This window comes from Bactrocera latifrons, unplaced genomic scaffold (genome assembly GCF_001853355.1).
Source record: "Bactrocera latifrons isolate USDA-ARS-PBARC rearing strain unplaced genomic scaffold, ASM185335v1 scaffold_109, whole genome shotgun sequence".
NCBI lineage: Eukaryota > Metazoa > Arthropoda > Insecta > Diptera > Tephritidae > Bactrocera > Bactrocera latifrons.
The window spans coordinates 1,007,173-1,031,476 of record NW_017534508.1 but is presented as its reverse complement, the minus strand read 5'-3'; the positions used below and the strand labels follow the sequence as shown (position 1 = coordinate 1,031,476).

The 24,304-nt window shown below is 33.8% G+C and overlaps 3 protein-coding genes across 4 annotated transcripts in view; all 3 read right to left on the bottom strand.

The window, feature by feature from the left end:
• LOC108971676 (ubiquitin-conjugating enzyme E2Q-like protein 1) overlaps positions 1 to 5,276 on the bottom strand; it is an 8,372-nt gene extending 3,096 nt beyond the window's left edge. Inside the window, exons 1-2 of one of the 2 annotated variants that reach the window (XM_018937928.1) lie at positions 4,842 to 5,276; positions 3,679 to 3,886 (exon numbers count right to left, since the gene is read on the bottom strand). The gene's annotated coding sequence lies outside the window, so the exon portion shown is untranslated. The remainder of the gene's footprint in view (positions 1 to 3,678; positions 3,887 to 4,841) is intronic. The other variant, XM_018937921.1, reaches the window with a different exon arrangement.
• A 2,443-nt stretch (positions 5,277 to 7,719) lies between these two features.
• LOC108971408 lies at positions 7,720 to 10,187 on the bottom strand. The gene is made up of 3 exons (XM_018937457.1): positions 9,638 to 10,187; positions 8,581 to 9,540; positions 7,720 to 8,324 (listed from the first exon to the last, which is right to left on the bottom strand). The coding sequence occupies exons 1-3, from the start codon at positions 10,185 to 10,187 to the stop codon at positions 7,972 to 7,974; spliced, it is 1,863 nt and encodes a 620-aa protein (XP_018793002.1). The 3' UTR covers positions 7,720 to 7,971.
• Positions 8,665 to 23,040, bottom strand: LOC108971667 (PQ-loop repeat-containing protein 1-like). Its single transcript, XM_018937907.1, has 7 exons — positions 22,838 to 23,040; positions 11,781 to 11,911; positions 11,594 to 11,701; positions 11,329 to 11,493; positions 11,100 to 11,254; positions 9,638 to 10,871; positions 8,665 to 9,540 (listed from the first exon to the last, which is right to left on the bottom strand). The coding sequence occupies exons 1-6, from the start codon at positions 23,038 to 23,040 to the stop codon at positions 10,788 to 10,790; spliced, it is 846 nt and encodes a 281-aa protein (XP_018793452.1). The 3' UTR covers positions 8,665 to 9,540; positions 9,638 to 10,787.
• Between the last annotated feature and the right edge of the window lie 1,264 nt (positions 23,041 to 24,304).

Sequence of the window (24,304 nt, the reverse complement as noted above, 5' to 3'; positions counted from 1 at the left end):
CATTTCTGGTATTCTTGATTAAAATGATAAACAACAGAACCACCAACAACGGTGGTAAATATGTACAAAAGAGGTGGAATTATCGGTGAATTAGGYTTTGTCTTTTGTTGCAGCAATTGAATATACAATATACTATATACTTAAATACTCATTTATTTCATTTCTATGTAAATATATATAACGTAGTAGGGAAGTATAATATTATACAGCCAGAGTAAAAGTTTAGTTGGTTTAAATAGAATTATTAACCTGGCAAAAATAATATCCCAAATTCTGTTTAAAAAGTGATTCTCGAGAGGGAATCTGGGGTGACATCCCGGGAAAGTAACACTGATAAGATACAAAATAAACGAATTCATAAACAAGCATACTGTTTGTGGATATACGTACATATATGTAGTATTTAGAACGTTCGGCAGATATTCTAATTATCAGAAACAAATTCTATTGTGCACAGCTCTCTGTGAACGCATTTAGTAGATGCACTCGCGGCATACGGAAATAAGTATATTGATTTACATTTAATTGCGTAGTGCTTTAGTATGTATTATATATACTACACATGCATATGTGTAACTGTTCTTTTTGTCTTCTTTTCAGGTGGGACATGCAAATATACATATTTCCTCTCTACATGTACATATGTATGTAAGTGCACACGCGTATAGTATAATAAACGTGCATGGTTGGGAACAAACAAAGGCGGATAAAACTTGGCGTCTTTTCTTTCAAGCAATGCAACGTGCATGCAAATAAATATCCGCGCTGCACACACACACTAACAAAGGTGCTATAAAAGAATATTGTAATCTGCAAGATGTGACAGATGAAAGTAAGTAAAAGTGAATCACTCACATTAAAACTGTTCACTGTAAATAAAAGCATCCATAAAATGCAAGAGAGCGCCTTGTATACATGTATGGTAAACGTTGGTAAACGAATAGTTCGTCGACATGGGGAATATTGCACATGACTACATATAAAAAACTACTTAATTTATTTTTTATGAAATGGAAATTAATCCGCCCATTGTTGTTGCAAAACGCAAACGCAATTAAATATATGCGTATGTGAATTTAATCAGCAAATTGCCGCTTGCAACTAATTTCCCGAGTAAATGTTTAATATTATATATACATGTACATAGCATATGTATGTATGTATGGAGCTAGTTCAGATTGAAAAAATTAAGTTGAAGTTTGATTAGAAATACGAAAATACTTTTTCGACTACCCAATTTATGTCAGTATCTAAGTATGTACCTGTAAGCACATCATAAATGAATTTCTTCGTGCTTCCAAATTTGCAAATCTTTGTCCCAGCTTCTACCCCTACTTGTGGTCGGCGTCTTAAAGCCACGCGACAATTGGATGGTCTTAACTTTTGTGTATTGTCTCCAAACCGCTGATGGATTTGTTGAGAGATGTTGGTGTTGTTGCAATGCATCGCTCAAAGTTTACATTCAATAAGCCTTTGTTTATCAACGCTGCCATGGCAAGACTCGGACAGCTGCTGTAGTACTTTGAACTTTTGCCAATGACGCGATATATATTCAGACATTCAGACATATTTATGTATATAATAAATTATTGGTTCGCAAGAACTGATGCTKTTTGTGGGTTTTATGGCCTCGATGGCAACAACAGCAAGGAAACTGCAGAGTTACCAAGCAAGCGGAAAATTCACACACCCACATTAAGCAACAGAGTCTGTTTCATCCTTTGTTACATATGCGAAATTAACGGTGATGGCTAAGTCGAAATGATTAAGTAATGCAATTTGAATGGTTAAGCGTATCTGGTTTATAATGCATTTATAAATTATTTGTCATAATGAAGTCAGTATCAACGAGGGTGAGTCCGCAGCTATATGATATATTTGCCTGTGATTAAAATTTGGTACTTTATTCTCTCAAGCATTTTGCATAAAGACAGGCTTTGCTATTTTAAAAACTTATGTTGTCCCGTTATAATAGTAGTAGATCATGCTGATCCTACTGAGCTGCTTACCTTCAAAAAATTATATGACAAGCAAGAGGAGTTTTAGTTAACTCGGGTATTTTATTGTAAAGGGTAAATCAAATGGCATCAGTTGGACAGAACCGAGTTATGCTGTTCATGTACATACTTATGTAGATATATGCGTGTGAAGCATTCACAATCTTCAACCACTGGCTCAGAAATAGGGGAAAACGTACAATTAAATCGTATGAAACCTTCTTTTATTTGCTCATGAGCCATTGATATTAGACATTATGGAACATATACATAGAGAACACTTGTATAATTCGAAAACCCGAGTTTGAGCACCATGTAAACGCTTCTATACCCATTTTATACCCCTTTGCATAGCTATGAGTTTGTGGGTATAACCCATATGCTGATAAAAATAATATTTATGGGCATATATTTATTATGAAAGCATAGGAGTGGATAAGATACATTGGATACACGCATAAATACACTTCACGTATTTGCTAGAGGCTAATGGAATGCGAACATTAGTCAACATTGTGTTTATTATGGTTACTAGTAGATAGTCAATTTATTTGACCTTGAAATAAGCGTTTTTTCTGCTGTCCTTTGAACACAAACACATACATACAAAACACCGCGAGCACATAGAGAAAACATAAGCACATAAATAATATAATAAAATACATATACGCGTTTTAATCTTATTGAAGCCCTCAAAATTGCTTTACTTGTGAATAAATATGTGGAACGCCTAGTTGTATGCAAAGTAATATTTCTCAGATACTTTCTCATTGAGATGTAAACATAACTCACAATGAGAACGGAAACATTTGGATTWTACAACAATATAAGGAAACCATTAGACAAACCGAATAAAATAACATCCTTCTATTATTTTCATTATCTTGTGTACTCCGGAAATATTTAGACTTGTGGCTTCAAAATCTTGCCAAGAGTGTTTCATTGAGCTGTTAAAATTCAATACAGCCTTATCCACTCATATTCTTTGAATTAAAATTTTTCGTTTGAAAATAATCAGTTATAACTTTTTAACTTCACATTTAAGACGAATTTTATGTATGATGATAGATATTACAGAAGTAAAATATTTACATAAATCCTTATAAAAACATAAACACGCATACTTAAGTTTGAATTATAATCAAACTGGTTGATTTGTAAGATCAAACTTTTAAATTTAAATAAGATGCTTTATATCCTTACCACTGGTGAGGGGAAAATAAAGATTTTATTTAAGCTGAGAACTATTTCATTCTACGAGAAGTGTTTCCTTCTACAAGAACTATTTTAGTCTGATTTTATTTAAAATTTTCACGTATTTATATACAATTTTAAGAACTATATTAATATATGTGTATGTGTGCATGTTCATATGTATGTAGCACATTGTTTATGCTACATGGTATGGGGTTGTTTTTAAGTSCACATGCACATTTGTATTCAATTGCCTAAATGCATATSTTACGTCAATATGTTATCTTAAGTAAATATGTTTGTTTGTTAATTGTTGAGTGCATACGTATTGCATATATGTCAGTGCATACGTGCCTGATATAAATGTACGCATGCGTTTGTTTATGTATTTGTTTTGTACTGCCTCAGCATTGGCGAAGATAAGCCTGTTAATATATTTGAACACTTATGTATGTATGTATATTATTGAATAAAATATCTTCCTCACCTTCAGAGTGCTAATCATTGAACTTGAAAATTTGCAAACAAACATGTGGGCTCTTGAACAGTGTATTCGACTAATATTTAAACCTTACGACATTAACTGAATAAAGCCAAATTTGAAATAAGTCAGTCAAGCATAATAAATGAAACCTGATAGGCGTTGATGCTGAGCGTTGGTGTGTTGTGGGTTCAAGTTTTGACCGAGCCAAAATCTACAACAAAGAATATAAATTCTATACATACTGCAAAAAAAGGGTATTATAGAGAATATGAGGAGTTCTAAATTTGTGCAATTTTCCACACGTTATTCTATTGAATATACGTATCTATTTTGTACATATTATGTGCATATGCTTGTAAGTACTCCTATTCTTCAGCGCTCATCTTGTGCACTGTGTCGATTGTAATACTCTACTGACCTTCTGAGTAGGCAAGGTGAATATGTGAAGGTTATATCTTTAATTATGAACWTCAAAGGACAGGAAATAGGATGTAACATGAGAATAACACTAAAGATGTTCTCTAAAACTAAAAAACTTAAGAGGTTAGTTGTTTTAACTGCCAATAYGCAATAATTAAAAATGTAATTTTGTAAATAATTTCAAAGCCTAATTGACTAAAATCAAAAATCAAAACTATAGTAAGGATTTCCTTAATTATATTTCACATATACGAATAGCATCACTAAATATGTTGGCTTTATGTTATTATGATATAATTTACATATTTTTGATTTTTTTGTTATGTTACAGTTGTGTAAAGATACTTAAATACTGTTCGTTCGTTACAGTTTTTAATCCATTATTTACGGATGCACATACATATATTACTATATATATGTATATGTATTTGTTTTGATAAATTAAAGTAATCATGTCCTTAGAAAAGGATAGATTACCAAACTCTTTTAGCAATTACAAAAAATGGCTAAAATGAAATTTTACGCACAAACAAATATAAAAACGCCTACTAATTTACGAATGTAGGGATTACATACACATAAAATTTGTTCTACGCATGTACATGTGGACATATTTTCGTTTAGATATAAATGCATGAATTTAACAGTGTGTAAATATGAATATCCATGCGAGCTTTCGCTGACAATGGACCAAAGATTAAATCTACTAATTTTATATGTGCTATAACGTCGTAGTTTGTACTCACCGTCATTCAAAGATAGTTAGCCGCGTTGATGTGAAAGTGAAGATCTAGTGTTATTTTTTTTTTTCTCTGCACCCTTGTGAATCTGTTGGCTGCCTTTGCTGACTTTATTCTTGTGACAGCTGCCCTATCCGAGACCAATACAGATGGGTAAAATCAATGATTGCAGCTCAGATGCTGACTACTCGTTAAGRAAGGCAATTTTGCAATTTTAATATAACTTTTATGCACTTTTTTGGGAATTTGTAYAAACATATGCTGGCTAAGAGCTTGAACCTTTTGTTCTGTATAAATTCTTTAGTTTCATATATCCCCACTTCCGTTTTGTTTGTTGCTGTTTCGCATTTTTTGTTATTTTATTTKTCCACTGCGCCACTCACCGCATCGTACAACCGCTCGTAATGAAATTCCGTTAACTTGTGTTGCAAAAATGCAAAATTTGACAGAATTTACTACTATTGCTGATTTATAAGAACAGAAAACAATGGCAAGAAGTCCCAACAGGGTGATTCAGAGAAATTTGAAATTAAGCGTTTTTCTATTTATGACAAATCTTGAACGCCCTCTGCTGGTTTTACCAACTGCCGGAAAACAAATCACATTTCATTTTTTTGGTTTAGAAAATGTGAGAAATACTATAATGTGAATACCATGATGAATTTTCGCCTATATGTTCTGTATATCGTTGTTTATTTTAAATTAAACGAATTCTATGGTGATATTTTAATAAACTTGTTTTACTTTTATTTCTTTCCAGGAAGCTACATATATATATGTATGTAGGTATATAGGCTACTGATATTCTTCCATATTTGTACATTATAAAGTGTTTGAAAAAGAGCTATGCATCTACGGTATTAAGAATTTAATGTATGTAAGTATATAAAGTACGTAATTGGTTTTCACTTTTCTAATTTTTTTATGGAAACAGGAATTGCGTTGGTGAATATACCTACAAACGCACACATAAATTTTTTGAGAAATCACAAGAATTAATGTCGATTTTTCCTCCTAAGCACGCATGTATGTATTGCTTTGAACTCTTASAAATAGTTTTACGTTTTTCCAAAATGTCTACCATATGTACATACATCTACGTGTAAATGTGAGTATATATTAGTGTTTATACTTTTATGTCCACAAATGTTTTGTATTCTTATAAATCAACATTTTTYAGTATATAGTCGTGGATGTATATATGTAGCTAAAATATTGCTATTATAAACTTTTATAAATTTTTACTTGTATGGAACTGCATCTCAGTCCAACAAGTTAACAAAAATAACACTACACAATCGCACCAATAATATTTGGTTAATTCATATACTATACTTCTTTAATTTTAATATAACTAATTTACTACTTTACTTCATAAGTTAAGGGATCCCTCAAGCGTTTTCATACAATTTTTTATAGTTACATATCCCCATAGAAATATTCTTATGCTAATATACCTTTCTTTCTAAATAATTAGCAATCCGAAAAATGTAAAATAATTGGTGTTAACAATATAATGAAGAATGAAAGTCACTRCGGCATGCGTATGTATGTTAGTACATATTTACGTACTATTTGACAATTTGTAATAGTATTTAATCTTTCTTGTATATATATGTATGTATATACTATGTATGAACATATGAAACAGATTCTTGATTCTCTTTATGCAATTCTAAATGTGTTTCTGTTTCAAGACATTTTTATGGCTTTACATTTAACTAAATGCATGCTTTCTCCAAGCAAATTTTCATAAATTCTATGAATACTTTTATCATTCAAATTACCTTCGACGTGGAATCTCCAGTTAACGATTTATGGAAGAGTATTTGAAAACTACTACAACGAAATACCTGACAATATAAATGATGTTTTCTTGGGCGATCTGAAATAAATATGCAACTGATGGTTTGACGTTAAGTTTCCTTTTTAGAGAAACATTATAAATGAAATATGAATTCGTAATATAGAGCAGAATTCCTAACCAATAAATTTTTCTAACCGTATTTAACGTAATATTAGTACTTGCAATGTATAAATATACAATAAATAGTGCTTAGAATTTCCTAAAAAAAAAAAGTTGAACTAAATATACTGCTACTTTTTGTAAATCGCTTCGTTTTACAAAAATTATTCGCAGAGTTAGGGATATACTTCTACGTTATAAAAAATATTCATGATAAGCAAGTCAGAAAAAATTTAAAAAATGACTTGCGTAAATGTAGTACAAACTACAGTTTACCAAATTCAAAAATTAGAAGTCATGATATTTCGATAACTGATTTCAAAATAAAGATGCTTGCCATGCTAACTTTTTGAGCGTGTATGTACATACATACATATGTAYACGAATTTATGTTATACGTCATGTGTTTTAATGCATCAAATAATTAAAATAATATTTCAATGTAAGTTGTAAATTTTTATTAGAATGTATAACACTTATTTTAAATCTAAAACTAAATTTTATAAAAAGAGCTATTTTCATACATTCTAAATATATTTTACATCAATTTACAAATACATAGTTACTTAATTTAAACAAATTACAGCTGAACCCCCGAGAAACAACGAAATTTTTCTAGTTTAGTAAACTCTAGAAACAATAGTCCAGTTCACACAATAAAATGAGGAAAACTTAAACTTTCCTACACTCATTGAAGTCTTAAATACCTGTAAAAATAAAGTGTGGTAATTTTGATATTTCTGTATATTCTCTATGTCAATTCCATGAATATTCACCCCAGTATCAAAATAAATGTATAGATAAAGTGTGAAAAAGATCAACCGTTAGATGATCACACAGAATGCCGAATTTCAGAATTTATATTTTTTCAAATCTTCCGTTGTGCATAGGCATTGTAAAGTATTAAAACAAATTCGGGTTTATTATGATAATCATATACATGTGTTTGAACAACAAAGTGATTAGCCCAATTAAATACTTCAAGACAGTGACTAGCAAGCTTGCAAAAGGAAACTAATAGATAACCATTRTTAAACTACGAGATGTATAACATGGTCGTATTTAAATAGAGTCAGCCGAGACATGATCTTTTCAGACCGCGAAATTTCAGATAAGTATGGCACTCTAGGCATTAGTTCTTGGTTTGTAACCCCCATTATTGCCAAATGGCTATAAGATAATTTCGGTTGATCGGCGTTCCTGACCAAAGAGTATAGGGTCGCAATTGAAAGCTTCAGTTGAAGCTGGTGAAAATTTGGAAGTGCGTTTCACTCGACCACTACTGGGTGCTGATGCGGTAGTTACCACAGAGGCGCCGTTACTGCCACAAATGGCCGTGACAGTTGAGACAGCGTTCAACGATTGTAGTGATATCTGCTGTGGTGTGGCCGATGCTGTAGAACTACCAGCTGCACTGTTCATAGGTGGGTATTTGATAATTGTTGTAATTGATGGGGTCAACGTGGCCGAGGAACTATCATTGCTTCCATGTCTTGTACCCTTTCGATGTTGTAGTTCCGTCCCTGYAAAATTTTTATAAATGTTATTGAAAAGCTTCCTACGAATGTGTAAATTTTTACTTACCTTGTGTTTCTGTTAGTCCCGCCGTTGGAGGTTCATGTAGAACGGCCGTCTTTCTTATAGTCTGCTGAAGGAGCGAGTTCACATCGATCGCTGGCCACGCGACCAGCGAAACACTTCGTCATAAATAGCAGTCCAGAGGAGAAGTCGGTCGTTTATGACGATGATGTTTGGTGTAGTGTTTGCATGGTTTTTTACCAAGCTCTCCTGAATCAACCGATTTTTCTAAATTACATTTAGATAAATTTTCGGCTGTGCGGATTTCAGTTGGTGTCTTTATTGCTCTATGAGTAGGAGTTTCTGTAGGAGAAAAATGACTTTGCTGATTGTTGGAAGAGAGTGAGAAATACTCTGCAGATTGGCTCGGAGAGGAGCAAATTTCCTCGGCTAAAGTATTGGTCAAACTGCGTAGGGTGACATCAGCGTCTTCCGCACCAGGCGTTGACACGGCAGATGAAGCATTTGTTAATGGTGTCAGTGTACTTGAGTGTTCTGCATCAAATTCGGTAGTCGATGTTAAGGCCGTGCAGGCATGGTCCCTCGCTGTAAGCATCTGACCAGTTGTCGAGTCGCCGTCGTCCTCAACAACATCTGCGCAATTACATTCACAACAATAACAATTACTCGAATGACAGGAGCAATAACTCGCACTGCTTCTTCGACTCGTATGCGCAGAACTGTCCGTAGCATGGTTATCCTGAATGGATCGTTCCGTATACTTGGTAATTTTTGCCGTCAGTCTATCTTCTGCACCACCGTCTTCCTCTTCTGCCTCATCTCCAGTTGACGTTGTAGATGCTTGGTGAAAATTGCAGCGATGACATTCTGCTGAGACCACTAGTTCATGGGGTGCGACCCGTCGTTCCTCATCATGGTCGTCTGCATCCAATTCATCAAAACTACTGCAACTAGTGGCATCCGCATTCTGGCAGGAACATTCTGAACAATGTGAACAAGTGCTACAACATTCATCTGCTCCACTCGCCTTGAATTGTTTGCGCTGAATTCTAACACATTCGTTATGTGCCGCATCGAGTTTGTTGGCCTCTCTGCTCTTGGCCCGACACTGAAAGTCCTTACAGCATGATAAGTGTGGTGTAATAGTGGGTTCATGTCTATCGGGATTAGATTCAGTCCAAATTGGAGTGCTATCACAATCTGAAAAACAATGTATATGTATATATTTCCAATGATATTCTCTTGTTTTGTATTAATTAAGAATGATATGTGAGATTAAGGACATATTACAACTTACCTGTTTTCTTACGTTTCACACCGGAAATTCTATGAGACAATTCATCAGTTTCCCCTGTGCTGCTTGAGTTCATGGAATCACTTCGATGACCATGATATTTTCTCCGTTGTTTCTTGTCATCCTCATCGTTATCGTGTATTGGTGCCATTATTATAGGCGCTATGTTAGACTTCGCCATTTTATATGCAAAATTTGAGGTGGCAGTGCTTGTGTTATCTTCAGTCAATGTGGCTGCATCAATTTCAATTGCAATCTCTTGCAAGCGTCCTTGCTGATTTTCAAGGCCAGATTGTTGTAGATCATCACTGGAATCAAAGGAAGACTTACTGTTATAACCTGGAAGTTGGCGGAGGGGTTTATCCTGTTGATGATATTCCGATTGCAAGTAACGATAGCGGTGATGCCGGTGCCTATGATGGTGAGAGTGATGMTGTCGATTATTTATTTGATTATTGCACCCACATGGCTTTTTGCTGCGTTTCTCTCCGCCTCTACCACTACCCGGGGAATAATGGTGGCAATGATGTGTGATGTGGCAGTGAGAAGTCATTTCACCGGATTTTAAATCACCACTTATTAAGCTGCAGCAGTCAGTAGATTTTCTATTTCCACAACAATTAATTGATGCGCTATGACTGTGACAATTTATCAATTGACTGCAGTTTACTATAGACCCTGGTGTTTGTGTAGCGTTATGACGCTGCCGCACTACCTCATTGTGTTGACACCGACATCTTCGACGTGCTCTGCCATCAGCTTCTGCGGTCACCGACACCATATCAATTGGAAAATCAGATTTCGATCGACTGGATGAGTTTCTTAGTACGCCATTGGAATTTTTTACAATTACCACGGCATCTAATGCGTAGTTTTCGTCAGTTGGCATGACATTGGATAACCCTTTTAGTTTCGAAAGTGTATTATTATTGTGGTGATATTGGAAGGCTCTGTTATCATGATATTTTTTATATGCGGTATTTCCATAGTCGTTAAAATGTTCATTGTCGGCATTTGCGGTCAGTAGATGATCATCTCCGCTACTTGTGGGACTTATAGCGAGAGATTGGTTGATGTCCGTGGTATTGTTTTGAATGTGAATATCATGTGGATTGTTTTGTGTTTGTTGTGGTTGTTCTTCGGGGGCAAACTGCTAATCTCCGCGACGCATATCTCGTGCCTTGGTATTCTTCCTATAGAACCACACTTGCAAAAGTATTGCAATATCTAAGCTAACCTACAGCAACAATTAAAAAAACAAAAGCAATTAGAATAATTGAATTTGGTTTGTGGTTATTCAAAATCGGAATCATAATATACTTAAAAAAAAAACCAAAAAAAAAAAAAAAAGTTAAATGAGTATTAAATATGAATATGGTGAAAAAAATTATAAAATTTTCAAAGAAAAATAACTACAACTATGCTATGGATAAACATAATCTAATAATATTATTTGTTCACTCACCTGAAGTGTTCCACAAATCCAAAATTGTGTTGGAGATTCCCTAACAATAAAATAGCCAGTCTTAAACATATCACCTAGCGTCCACATGATGACCATTTGGATGCTCATTCCATAAGTTGATTTATTCTTAAAGTTTCGTAGAAATTGTGGCGCTCCTAAGTAAATAAATTACAAGAYTCGTTACATTTTTATAACTGATAATTTACTGTGGGTGTGTAAAAGTAYTCACCTAACATAGCCTCTGTGAAAACGGCACAAAAGCCAACCGCCTCCATAAACCACGTAATTGATAGCATTAGATATGTGATAGCTGCCCCGATTGCCCAAACAACGAGCATGAAGTCTAAATACGATTGAAAATCGGTCCAATTCCAAAAATATTTGTAATCGAGATCTGAAATAATTATTTTGGACAATATGCTTTGAAGTTGAATTTTAGTTGAATTTGTAAGGCCGAAAGGCATACATACATATGAACGTAGGTGCGTACTTACCGTTTAAATAGTGCCTCGAGCGAGCACGTTTCAAAACGCCGGCATCTGTGGAAACTGAGCCTGCAGTATCAGTGTCGGTCGTTACTTTTGGTAGACGCAGATCATCGGCTGGGAAATAATTTATTATTAGTAGGAACGTTATTTGTAATATGCCATATTCAATATGGGCAAATCATAGTGCACTTACCCGAAAAAKTGAGTTCCCTATTTGAAGCATTCATTCTTTTCACTTTAACACATAAATGGATCATAAGGAACATGGTTATGTTCATCACAACACTTTGAACAAGAAGCGGAAGCTCATATTGCTTGGAAAACCTGCAACAGAACAACACAAATTTTTTATTTATAAAATATTTTATATGCATATCTATGGGTGTATGTATGTATATAAGGCGATTAAAGAACGATCTGCTACAGCATTTTGTAAAGGAATAAATTCGTTTTGCTTTGTGTGGAAACTTTGCYATTTTACCTTAAAAGTATACATATCAAATCAAATGCAGATACATACGCACGTAATAAATGTGTACATATGTATGTAATAACCCAGGTGAGGTGGCTATGTYGTAACGTGTGAACGGTTGCGTGCACAAACGACTTGCTGCAAGCATTCTTTTATTTGCAGAACACACGATTAATTGAAATAACTTTTGTTTAACATTACAAAATGTTCATAATTTATTTCTRAACTTGATACGATTTATATAAGCAATCGCTCTTTCGTTTCTATAATATTAGCAATGTGTGGTTTCAAGGAATCAAAGCGGAATCCCCACACGCAGGTTATGTACGTTGTATTTCTGAATCCAATGGTTGTGTTTGGGAATCTTATATTTTTATAAAGTCCCCACTTGATCATAAAACGCATCGCTTGGCTTTAAAAATAATATTTCAGGATTGTTCGCCGGCGTTTAGATGCGTTTTTGACAACGAGGAAATCATCTGGTTAGATCACTCGCGACCGCCTTTTTCTGTAAGGCAGCAAGATTTTAGTTTCGGAATGTTCCGTGGAATACATTGCTTTAGCCACAGTTCCTTCAATACACCAAATTACTGCGACGACGTTATAATCAAGATTTAATTAAATGTCAGCTTCCTATTTTACATTATGAGATGGTTGAATACATAYATATGTACATATATATAATAAAAGTTGCACAACAATGAAATCATAAATATTGAGTAAAATAAACTCTTTGCTTAGTTAAAGCTATTTATTATGATGGCAGAGAAGCTTTTATAGCATTATTCTGTTGTCTATGAGTATAAGTTATGTGTTTATGTGCGTGATAATATGGCTTTATGTTATTTATTAAAAAACACGCTTTTGTGTAGCCGTTGGAAATGATAAGTTATGTGAAAGGGTTATCAGCAAATTGAAAATTGAAAAACGGAAGCGCAGACAAACGGAAATAGAAGTGATTGTATTTACACCAATACATAGGCATACATACTATGTGCAAGAGGACTTATTACCTCCACCTACTGGTGACTTCCAAACACAAATTCTTATGAATCCTCTTCATGTCAGAAATGGAGATTTTCGGGCTTTTGAACTGTGCTGCGGGCATAAAACTGCCGGACCGCAATATTAGCATCAATATGAAGTGAGACAGCCTAGTTTGGCGCAAAAGCAAAAGTGTGGAGACTTAGACAAAATACTGTTACACACAGCTATACATGCATACCTGCACATATGCATACAGCTGCGTGTTTTTATTATGTACGGTGGAGCTTTGTATAACGATGCAATAATAATACTCCTATGCAAAGTGTACCAGCGAGAGCGATACAGTAGAACAAGTAAACTGGGTCAAAACGTCAGTTGCCGCATTCGAGTGCAACATTTGCACCCCTTAAAGAGCGCGCCTAAAAATATATGTCAACACAGCAGCGACGGTGTTGGTTGGCGTTAAGGATTGTCCTCGTCGTTTTTATGCACACTTTTAACTGTAAATCAGGATGTATCGCTTTAAATCTTGAATTCGTAATGAGTAGTGAATTTTGCTGGAAAAGTACATATATATTGTCGGCATGAGTACGGTTTGTTTGTTAGCAAATTTGTTGGTCTTAGCTGAACCGCAGATCCAGGTTGAAAATATATATGTACAATAGTAAGCTGTCCTCCGCGATAATTCCACTTTCGTAAGCAGGGCAAATGCTTACCGAAATATCACGTTCCGCATCATGTGGTAGTGCGAAACGTTAGACGTTCGCTTCTAAATCGGATAAAATGTCTATACGGCTTGCAGCACAAAGTACATATGTATATCGGAGCCGTTAGGTGAGGTCTAGTACACAGAAAATCGATAGATGCAAATAAGTGTAAAAATAGGCTATGCGCGCACTAGTATTATGTGCATGACTGACAATGTCCGATAGATGTGTTTATGGGAGCGCATTTGAGTCAAATAAAATGATATGAACACAGAAATAGGAATGAGGCGCGATATTAAAAACATGAATTGAATTACATGTTTAGCCATGTTCGTTCATGCGTGCGACAGATTACTTCTGTAAAAAATTCCCATTTATCGAGCAAATCAGATAAACTGGTATTTTTACCCGGTACAACTCGCCATCTTCGACAAACAAACGTGATAGTACCAGCAATGGAATTTACTTCGAAATTGTCGGTTAATCCAAGGGTCTTGTGAAAAATTGTGAACATTAGAGTATATGTATGTAATCAATTGCAAAATGTAAAATTGATACGAAATCTCTCAGAACTGTTCTTAGAATTTTGTTATGTATTTGCCCGACAATTACACAATAGTTTAAAATTAATTACAGGCGAATTTCTGATGCTACGACATTGAGCTTGTATGGAGGCCTAGTGTGGATCATATGCACATTCACACAAAAGTTAAAGGAGGTAATATCAATTTGGAACGGCTTCATTAGCCATAAGCACATTGCCTTACAGCCGAGTGTAAACATTGTGAGTATTATAATTTTAGTCTAATTACAGCAATTAATCTGCAGACACTGAAAACATAGAAGCAAAATTAAATTTCGCCACTTTTTCACCAGTTTTTCTACTTAGTCAGTTCTTTTTGGTTGGAATTCCGAAGCTTGAGTATGGACGGYACGAGGGTAAAAACTCCTTCGTTATCAATTTATATCGCCTATATACCTTTTTAGTGCAAATTTTAACAATAAGCTACTTTTCGTGACTTTGTGGGGTAATTTATGCCAACAATTTATGAAACGGAATGCCTTCTTAAGTGCATAACAATAAGCGTTATTAAGATACTCGAGGCTGATGCATGGAAATMAATCCAGAAAGCTGTGCACATCGATCTCAACAGGATATCTTACGCTCTCACGCAAATATGGGAGGTGAGAAAACCTCCTGCGGTTTGAGGTAATGCTGATKCACTGAGATGTTACATAAATGGCGGCTTTGTTATACAATACTTGTGTGAATGCGTCGTTGTCATTTGCAAGGTTGTTTCCTGAGGCGCCCACGCATGGRGCCACTCCCATGGCGCTTACACTTAAGAAAACTGGCACTTGCGCCCACATGCAGACACATAAATAGCATAACTAATTTTAACAAAGCGAAAGCGAATTCGATAGATATATTTATCTAACTGTAAATCTTAGTTTGAGTTGAAAGCAGCATATGTAAACATACACACACACAATTCCGTTAAGTTACTACAGTTTCTCCTAAATTTTTTCATTTGTATCGACGAGTTTCAAGAGTTTTTCTCTTGCTATGAAGGTGATGAATATCGTCAAAAACCTAGCTATGCCCACACAAATGCCGACAATGGAATTTATGTGTTACATTATTCGCTTCCATACCGCAAGAACCAGTACGCAACATAAGTCAACGCTACAAACATACTTATGGTGTATTTTCAAGTACGTTTATCTGTGCCAAAATCGTCGTGCGTTGGCATCACACTGCCTCTATGGCTCTACATTAGTGCCTATTGGTTATTTAGAATTTTATATGTTTCAAGCACACATTACAATTTATCCGCTTCATGTAGAGGACTCCTGCGTTCTTTCGCATATATTCACATTCGACATTCATGTATAAGTTTTGCATGATGAGCTCGCCACTAGATTAATGTGGTAAAATGCTACAAGTACATGCACACATAAATTGAAACTTAAGCAATGCTTTGGAACTGAACTGAATGCAGCTATTTATTGTAGAGCGCTTAGCGAATGGTGGATTAGCAGCAACGCTCTTTGGTGCGCTTACATAGTATTGTTTACCTAAGTGCACACCAACACAGAAAAAGAGAATTCACATTAATTGCGRCTAGGAATTTTAAGTATTAATCAGCAAAGCTTTAGGTTTCATCCACGTACTATGTATAATAGGTTCATGTAAAAGCATTCCACAGTCAACTAAGGCATTTGGGGAGCAAGTGGCGTAACGATGTACATTTAACTCTGAATAGGTAGGTGGCGAACAGCAGAAAGAGGGTGGGAATATGTGAGGTTGTCTCCGCATATTTAAGGTGAACTGATTATCATCAGCTATTCCTGAAACTACACCCATTATATATACATATATATATATAGTATATCTGTACTGCCTCATTTGTCTATTTTACAATCATTAAACAGATTTTAACATCTCGCGAAGAATCTGAGACAAAGAAACAATTAAACCCTTTCTATGGATTGATATATGAAATTAGTCTCGAATTCTTTGGTGCACACCCTATTTGTTCTTATCGGAGTATTTCCRGGGGATAACTATCGCATTGTCCAACAATTTACGCAAAAATGGTGAAAAGCCATATTGAACAGCCCATTCATTGTTAGTACTCCAGCTTTAATGTATGCACTTGTTATCACGGATTTATTACTTTTGTGCTGAGGTTTTCTTTGCTGAATTATCTACTACATTAAACAGCTATTTATCACTTATTATTCTGGTGCAAGTTAAGAATAGAGTGGAGTGACGCATGAGAGTGCAGTGCATGTGTTCATATGCAAGACATACATTTCTATATACATATGCACAGGGTTTTTATTTTAGAGTTATAGGACTTTTTTTGTGTAAAACTCACATGACGACTCTAATTTTCCAAAATACCAACCGAAGTGAGATTTTCAACATAGACGTCTGGTCTATAAACATTAGACCAATTTAGCACTTGGACGCTTGATCTTGTGATTATTTGTTTGGTCCCAATTTAGAATGGTGGAAATATAAATTTTTTTTAAGGCATTATATGCCTCCGAAAAGCACACCCTATATATAAAGATCCTTACATATATGTTATATACATAAGAATATGATATTTGTGTCATATTTATCAACATTTCGCCAGCAGACACACGAGATTGACCACACATTTAGCGGCTTGTGGTTTTTCATATTTCAAGATAAGTTCATGATTTCTTTATAATATGTAAATAATTCAGTGATGATTCTCATGAATAATGAAAATAGAAAATAAATCTGATTTAACTGTTCTGAGAAGTATAAGCGAGAGATCGTAAACTCATGTAATCCTAAGCTTATGATTGACATTATTAATGAATCTTTTAGTTTAAAAAAATATTTATAAAATATGAAATTATCGTTATAGAAGCTTACTTGCTATTCTTTCTTCTAATTATAATATGAATGAGGCATAACATTTGGAATCAGACGTACGTGTGAGAAACTCCAGGCACAGGTAACTATAAATGAGCTGTGAATGTGAGTATGTCATCATCAATTTCTGAAATGGGACGTCGACAGTAGCTTGGCTATATGCAACTTCGATTGTTCATTTGGTTTTAATAAAAATGGTATGCGATCAATATTCTTATCACACATCGCAGTCCCAACTAAGTAATAATTCGAATATTTGGAATATAGTAATTAAATAAAAATGGATTCTACTAAAAGTGGACATATTTACCTTGCAAAAAACAAAAAAAAAAAGAAAAAAAAAAATTGTATCGATTTTTCGTCAATAAAAATGCTAACATATTTTTGTATTTTGAACTGATTTGAAAATTGACCTTGAAATCTTTTCACCCAGCAACTGAAAATACCAATTTGTTTCAGGTACCGAGGTAGTGGAAATATATTGGTAATGGCCAATTTTCAAGCCACAATCCTGTAAATTTTTAACTTTTACAACCTTCGTGCACTTTAAACTAGAAGAGACAGAGCGCACGCATTGAACTAAGGATTAATTAATTAAACTTTCACTGTACACTGCACATAGAATGCCATGTGTATGAGAAATTGGAAATAAGATGTTTTGATCATTAACCTCACCCCTCCACCAAGTCAAAAGACCATTTCAAAGCAACCGAAATGAAAATTAAAAAGAAACACACACATAACATCCAATGCAAAGGAAAGGTAAGCCTGCGTAAGAACGTGAAGCACCAGCCACGTGAACGCTGGTCGAACCGTGTGCAATTTCGCTGAGCTTGTAACAGGTTCACGCCACACTTGACAGCGCATGTGGCATGAGAAAATCGATGCGGCATTGCAAATTATGGACGCGAAAACGCGCGATTCAGCAAAATGGAAACAAAACATACAAATAGCAATGAAAATAATCGAAAAAAAAATACTACAGAAATTAAGTAAAAGCACAAAAATAAAACCATACAAACTTTGGACATGGCATAAACATTTCACTGGACCTGTGTTCAATTCTCTACCGTTGCGCTATTAAATTGGTTGTGTTGTGTTGAAAAGCTGATTTTAAAAATATACATTTTGTTGTTATGCAAAAATGAGCTCATTGGCTGTTCTAACCAAAAATAATCATAATTACATGCATACGTTACTGATTACATACATACATTAATATTGTATAATAAAGTATATGAATTGTGTACATCGCCACAACTAAATGAAATCAGAAAGCGCAGATAAAACCACATCTGTTGGTACTTAGTAATTACATTTATAAGGAAATTCAAGATTCATATATTCTATATTGGAAATACTATACATACATATGTATGTATGCATACGTGCACTATATACATCGAAAGAAGTTGTTACCATATTTTAAATGTCGATGATTATATTAATTTGGAATATCCTTGCCTTTTAAAGCCATTATATCTGCATTGAGTATTTTATTGACAAAAATATGTTTCATTCATTCAATATTTTGAATCAGTATATAGTTGTATATAGATTTTTTATTTTAATTTACAACCGTCCAAATATATCTTTGCGTGTTTTCGTATTTTCTGGCCTCCTCTTTTCATTAGAAAAKTCGCATCGGGTAGAGAAAAGTAAGTCGCTGGCACACTTTTAATGAAATCACAATGACAAAAATTAACCTCGCCCACGTAGCGCCTGTCAAGGCACTCCCATTTTATCGCTTAAAAGGAGAAAAGCAAGAAATACAACATGTTTAGAAATGATTTGTCAAATCTGACTCCTTGCKATTGACCTTACAGAAAGGTCAGCACAAATACAAATGCATATTTTAATTACCTATAAAAAAGCTGATAAAAATAGATATCTTAGCTAAATAATAAATGAAATTCGAGTAATGCGCAGATGGATTTTTGTGTAAATACCAATCTTTTGACTTAGTAAGRGGCTCTAACTGTAGARTAGTTCAATATCAATGCTCACAATCCTAGAGAAATATAAATACGTATGTATGTTWATAAAAARCGCAAATATTAATTAACAGCACACAGTCATACTACGGTAGAACACATCAACCTTCAAAATAAAGAAGGCTTTCGTAAAATTTTACGACATATACCACATATGTATGTGGGCACTCAAACTGGCTTATAGTCAATCTATCAATGCTGCCTGTAAATGCACTATTTATAGCGACAGCGCCACTGATTTCCGATACAAACTTCAGTTAGACGAATATGGTGTGTTGATTAAAATGAAACATGTTTGGCGCTGACTAACTGACAACGATTGGCAACGAGACCGGTTTCTGAGTCATCGCTAAATGGCCACGCTTCTTTTCGTCATAGAAATTGCAAGCTGCCATGGTCAAGTGCAATGACAGTCGCCCGACGTTATTGGCGCGCCGACAGATATTCGTAAGCAATTACTTCGAAACAACAGCAGCTAGCGGCAATAGACCGATTGGCAGACGGCAGCAATGCGGCGATTTTAGTCAACCGCTTTACGCATACGCATGCACCACGTTATTTTATATTATACATATGTATGTGTGTATGCATGTAAGTACGCGTTTGATAAATTTGTTAATGCCCATAACCATTTATTAACGCAAATACATTTCTTAGACTATATTAATTCTGTATCGATTTGTATTGGTCTAATGGTCGCTAAACTTCGATCCGAAACGGCATTTGATCTGAATTTTGGTGGCAAATATGGCAAATGGGCTCACTTCGATTATTGTGCATTCAAAAAATTATATCGAAGTGAGTTTAGGAAGTAGACTTGTTTTCAATTGCGGACTACGTATGTATATGTATGTATAAATGCACAATAGCTTATGTGTGTATATATTTCATCGATTGTTTTAGTATGCTAATAGAGTTTAGTTTTAGTGCAAATATTAATTCAATATTGATTGTTATTTCTTCTATTCAATTAATTCGTTCAAACGCTGTCATCTAAGTTCAATTAACACTTTTGTTTATGTATATATGTATGTACGTACTATAATACAAATAACAATATAGTGATCATAGAGTGACTGCTAGAAGTTGATAAAAAGCAATTTGCTTCTTATCATTGGTCTGCTATCTAAGGACAAGGGTAGTAAAAATTAACAACTTTTCAGATAAGAGTCAGTATAATTTTAATGTGTATGCAATTTTTATTTGATGAATAGGCAGTAACTAGAAAACGGCAGACTTAATAGTCATAAAGGCCGCTGAATTCATCGAAATGAACAAACAATATATATATTATATACATATGTACTATATGTGTATATGTACTTTTCTACATACAACCAAATGATTGAATTGATATTCCTAGACGAATTAAACAAATACGGTATTCTCACTTATCAAAAGAGCTTATTATCCAGATAGTTATCATTTTAATCAAGATTATGAGAATCCAGAATGTAAATATGTGGTTTACCTTCTAAATAAGTGCACATATGTTTGTATGTGTGAAAAGCAAAATGTAAATAAATATAAATGATAGATGAAAATAGGGTAATTAAGCAGACAAATGTTAATGAAATGGTAGAAGCAAACAATAATAGTTTTTTTCGTTTCCGTCAGTTTTATTGACGTTTATAAAAATTGAATGCGTAGTTAAGTGCTACTGTGAAATATGTGATAATATCTGTCTCTTATACACATGTCAGTTTTATTGACGTTTATAAAAATTGAATGCGTAGTTAAGTGCTACTGTGAAATATGTGATAATATGGAAGTGAAAACCTGAGATAATTTTATATGAAACTATAGCGCGCTCCGTAGACAGATCACTTTTTTTGTTATACATATGTACATATGTATATTTATTTGCACATCCATAAGTATGAATATATGAATGTATGTTTAATTGTCCCATATATTCACCAAATACATATTATTTTGTATGTTTTTTTATTACTCTTCAATCAACTTTTACTTATAACAATAGACGGAAGTGGTTTTGCCGCCAACACTTTTACCCAAATTAAATATTATATGATCAACATTTAGGCACACATACTTTTACATACACATATGCATACAGCTGTATGTAATAATATGTACATATATAAAATTATTTGTGCAACTCTAACTCGTCTTTGTCGTGCTTGTCAGAACCTCATGAGATCATCAACCTGTGCGATAAAGCGAGGGATTCAGCAGTCGATTATCTTTCGCCGCAACCATTTTGTATTAACGTTGCGCATTAATGTATTCTTTCTGTTTACTGTCGTTAGCCTACTAATATGTTCGTATGTACACGATGTGAATATATAGTAGACACCTAGATAATTGTATAGCATGTCGATGGGAAATACGATAAGGTTTCAGAAGCGCATTCGAACTATTTATGTATATATACATACATACACATATTCAAGGCATCCTTGCGAGAGACTTTGGACTAGTGTTTCAATAATATAATTTATTGTACATGTATTATCTCGATTTTTTTTTTTTTTTTGATAACCCCGTCTAAAATATGTGTAGAATGAATTGTTTACAATACGTAATTATATGGGATGCTCGCAACCAGGTTTATGCGTATGAGTTGAAAAGCATACAAATAATGCGATAACATAAACATAAACATGGGTTATTTAGCTCTAGTTAGTTTTTGAGACTTTTAACCTCAAAGTATATATTTACTAAACCCAAATATGCATACTAACACACATGTGTTGCACATAAGATTGTAGTATATTGACAATTGGAGGTGCGTAAAGCTTTATCAGTTCACGCTTCTATAACACCATATTTTATAACTGATTACAGCTGTGGATTTCGTTATTGTTTTCAACGAAAATCGTTCAAATAGTAATTTTACGCATATTAAATGTAATGCCTTTAATCGAAATATTCAGAGTGCAAAACCATTTGCATAAAGTAATTGAAATAAATATCCTCTAATTTTCAGCTATCGTTTTCAAAACCAATCCGTACATAGCATGAGAACGTGAATGTGAGATGAATCTCAAAAGTAAAATTAGCAAGTAGCARGTTAAGAAATACACTGCAAAAGGGAGTGGTATAAAATATGAGTACATAATATTCATACTTCACTAAACAGGATTTCCTAAATATACTTAGCAATTCGATTATTGAACCTGTCATACCTGTTTTATTGTGTTTATGTATGTTTGTATGTTAAATTCGAATTTACTTAAGTTAAGTATAATATGATATAGTGAACATTTTTTTTTAGAGATATGTTATCATTTTATAAGAGCATAACATTTTTTTTTTTTGTCCGTTCATGTTGCCTTGGGAACGACATACTAATTATGTCAAAAACTGACCACACTTACTAAATGTACCGAGTTCGGATGCTAGTCAAAAAGGAGTACGCGAGGACTGCAGCATCGTAATTTACAACAACTAAAAGCACGTGCATAGGTATTTACCTGTCATGCGCTGTACAGTCTTACAAAAATTACTGACCACTGCTACCTAATCATTTGGTTCAATATTTTGTGGATTATTTGACAATAGGTACATATATTGTTAAACGTTAATAATAGAAAATTGTACTATGTTAGAATGTTAAAAAAAAAGTTCTTAATAGTCAATGAAGACCTCATCTATTAATATATTTATATTTTATTTATATTTATGGATATGAAGTTTGAAACTTACCAGAAAAAGATCCTTAAGGAATTTGCAATCAATAGCGCAAGACAAACATGAAGCGAAAATCCGTCTGCATCTTGTGTTTTCTTTATTTCCAAATATTGCGGTACATAAGGTATAACACCTCCGATTACCATAGCAGATGCTGCGGCTCCACTGGCCACATGACCGACAGTAATGCCGAGTTCATCATGAATAACCCAATCCATTGTTTTTTTATTAAATGCTTACGTGGTGCCGAAATTGTAGCAATACTACTTATTTTATAAAGAGTGGATAATACTTTTAAACTTTGTAGCAAGTTAGAAAATTGTATTATAAGACTAATAATTTACAAAAGTACGTATACTCCGCATTATAATAGAATTTTTACCATCATAAATAATTAAAATTTTTATCTTCGTATGCATTTATTTACGATTTAATTTTTATTAGAATTGCAATCGGATGGATATGTTTGATGTTGCTTTGGTTTATTTGAAGTAACTACATATGTATGTTATTTTTGTTGGTTTCGCTATATTTGATTGAACAAGCTAATGGAAGTTCTGCCGTTTGGCCGGAGGTAGCGTGCTTTTCGTAACTTGTGCAGTATTCACGCCTGCTTAATCTAAAAAGAAAGGTCAACTTACACATGCAATTCACTTCACTTAATAACATTACTATGAAATAACTGATTTATTTTTATAATAGATGGTACACTCTTGATGGAAAAAAAGGAAGTAATATCTGAATGTGAAGAAATAACTAAGTAAAATTGCGGATATTATTTCGTGGACACAATTGCTTAGATTTTTTCGTAATGGTTATTTCTTTTTTTAATGGTTTTCCTTCAATTATATTATATATGTTTATATGTTCATATTTTGCAATCACAACCAAATATGTTCTTATTAAGTTTTGCAAATATTTATTGAATTTTCCTTTATACGGTGCAAATGGTATATTTATAAGTATGTACATACATGTATGAAAGTATGTACATATACTCAAAGATAGCAAGCCACATTCAAGARCATCATACAGATGCATTTTCACACTTCCGTTTATATTTGGTATGTATGTAGGTTTATGTCGCGGCACAATTTTCCATTTCCACTTTATATTATGTACAAATTATATTTATTATCATTATTTTCGCGACTATTTACTTCAACATCAAAACTTTTCAAATATGTATTTCTTTTTGGAAATGTTTATCTACCGGATCCACTTATCTGTGTGACAATTATTTTTTCTTCTGTTGTCTAAAATCACCTTAAATATTACAATTTTCACACTCACACAATGATGAGATTATGGAACTACGGCGCGCACGCACACGTCCATTGCTCATTCTGGTTTACAATTTTCTGATTCCGATTCCGACACCTATTTTAACAATCTCACAAAATTGACAACGTAAATTCTTCRTATATTTTTCAATGAAAACGAAATGAGAAAATGGCGAATGTCATACGTACGAATGGACGC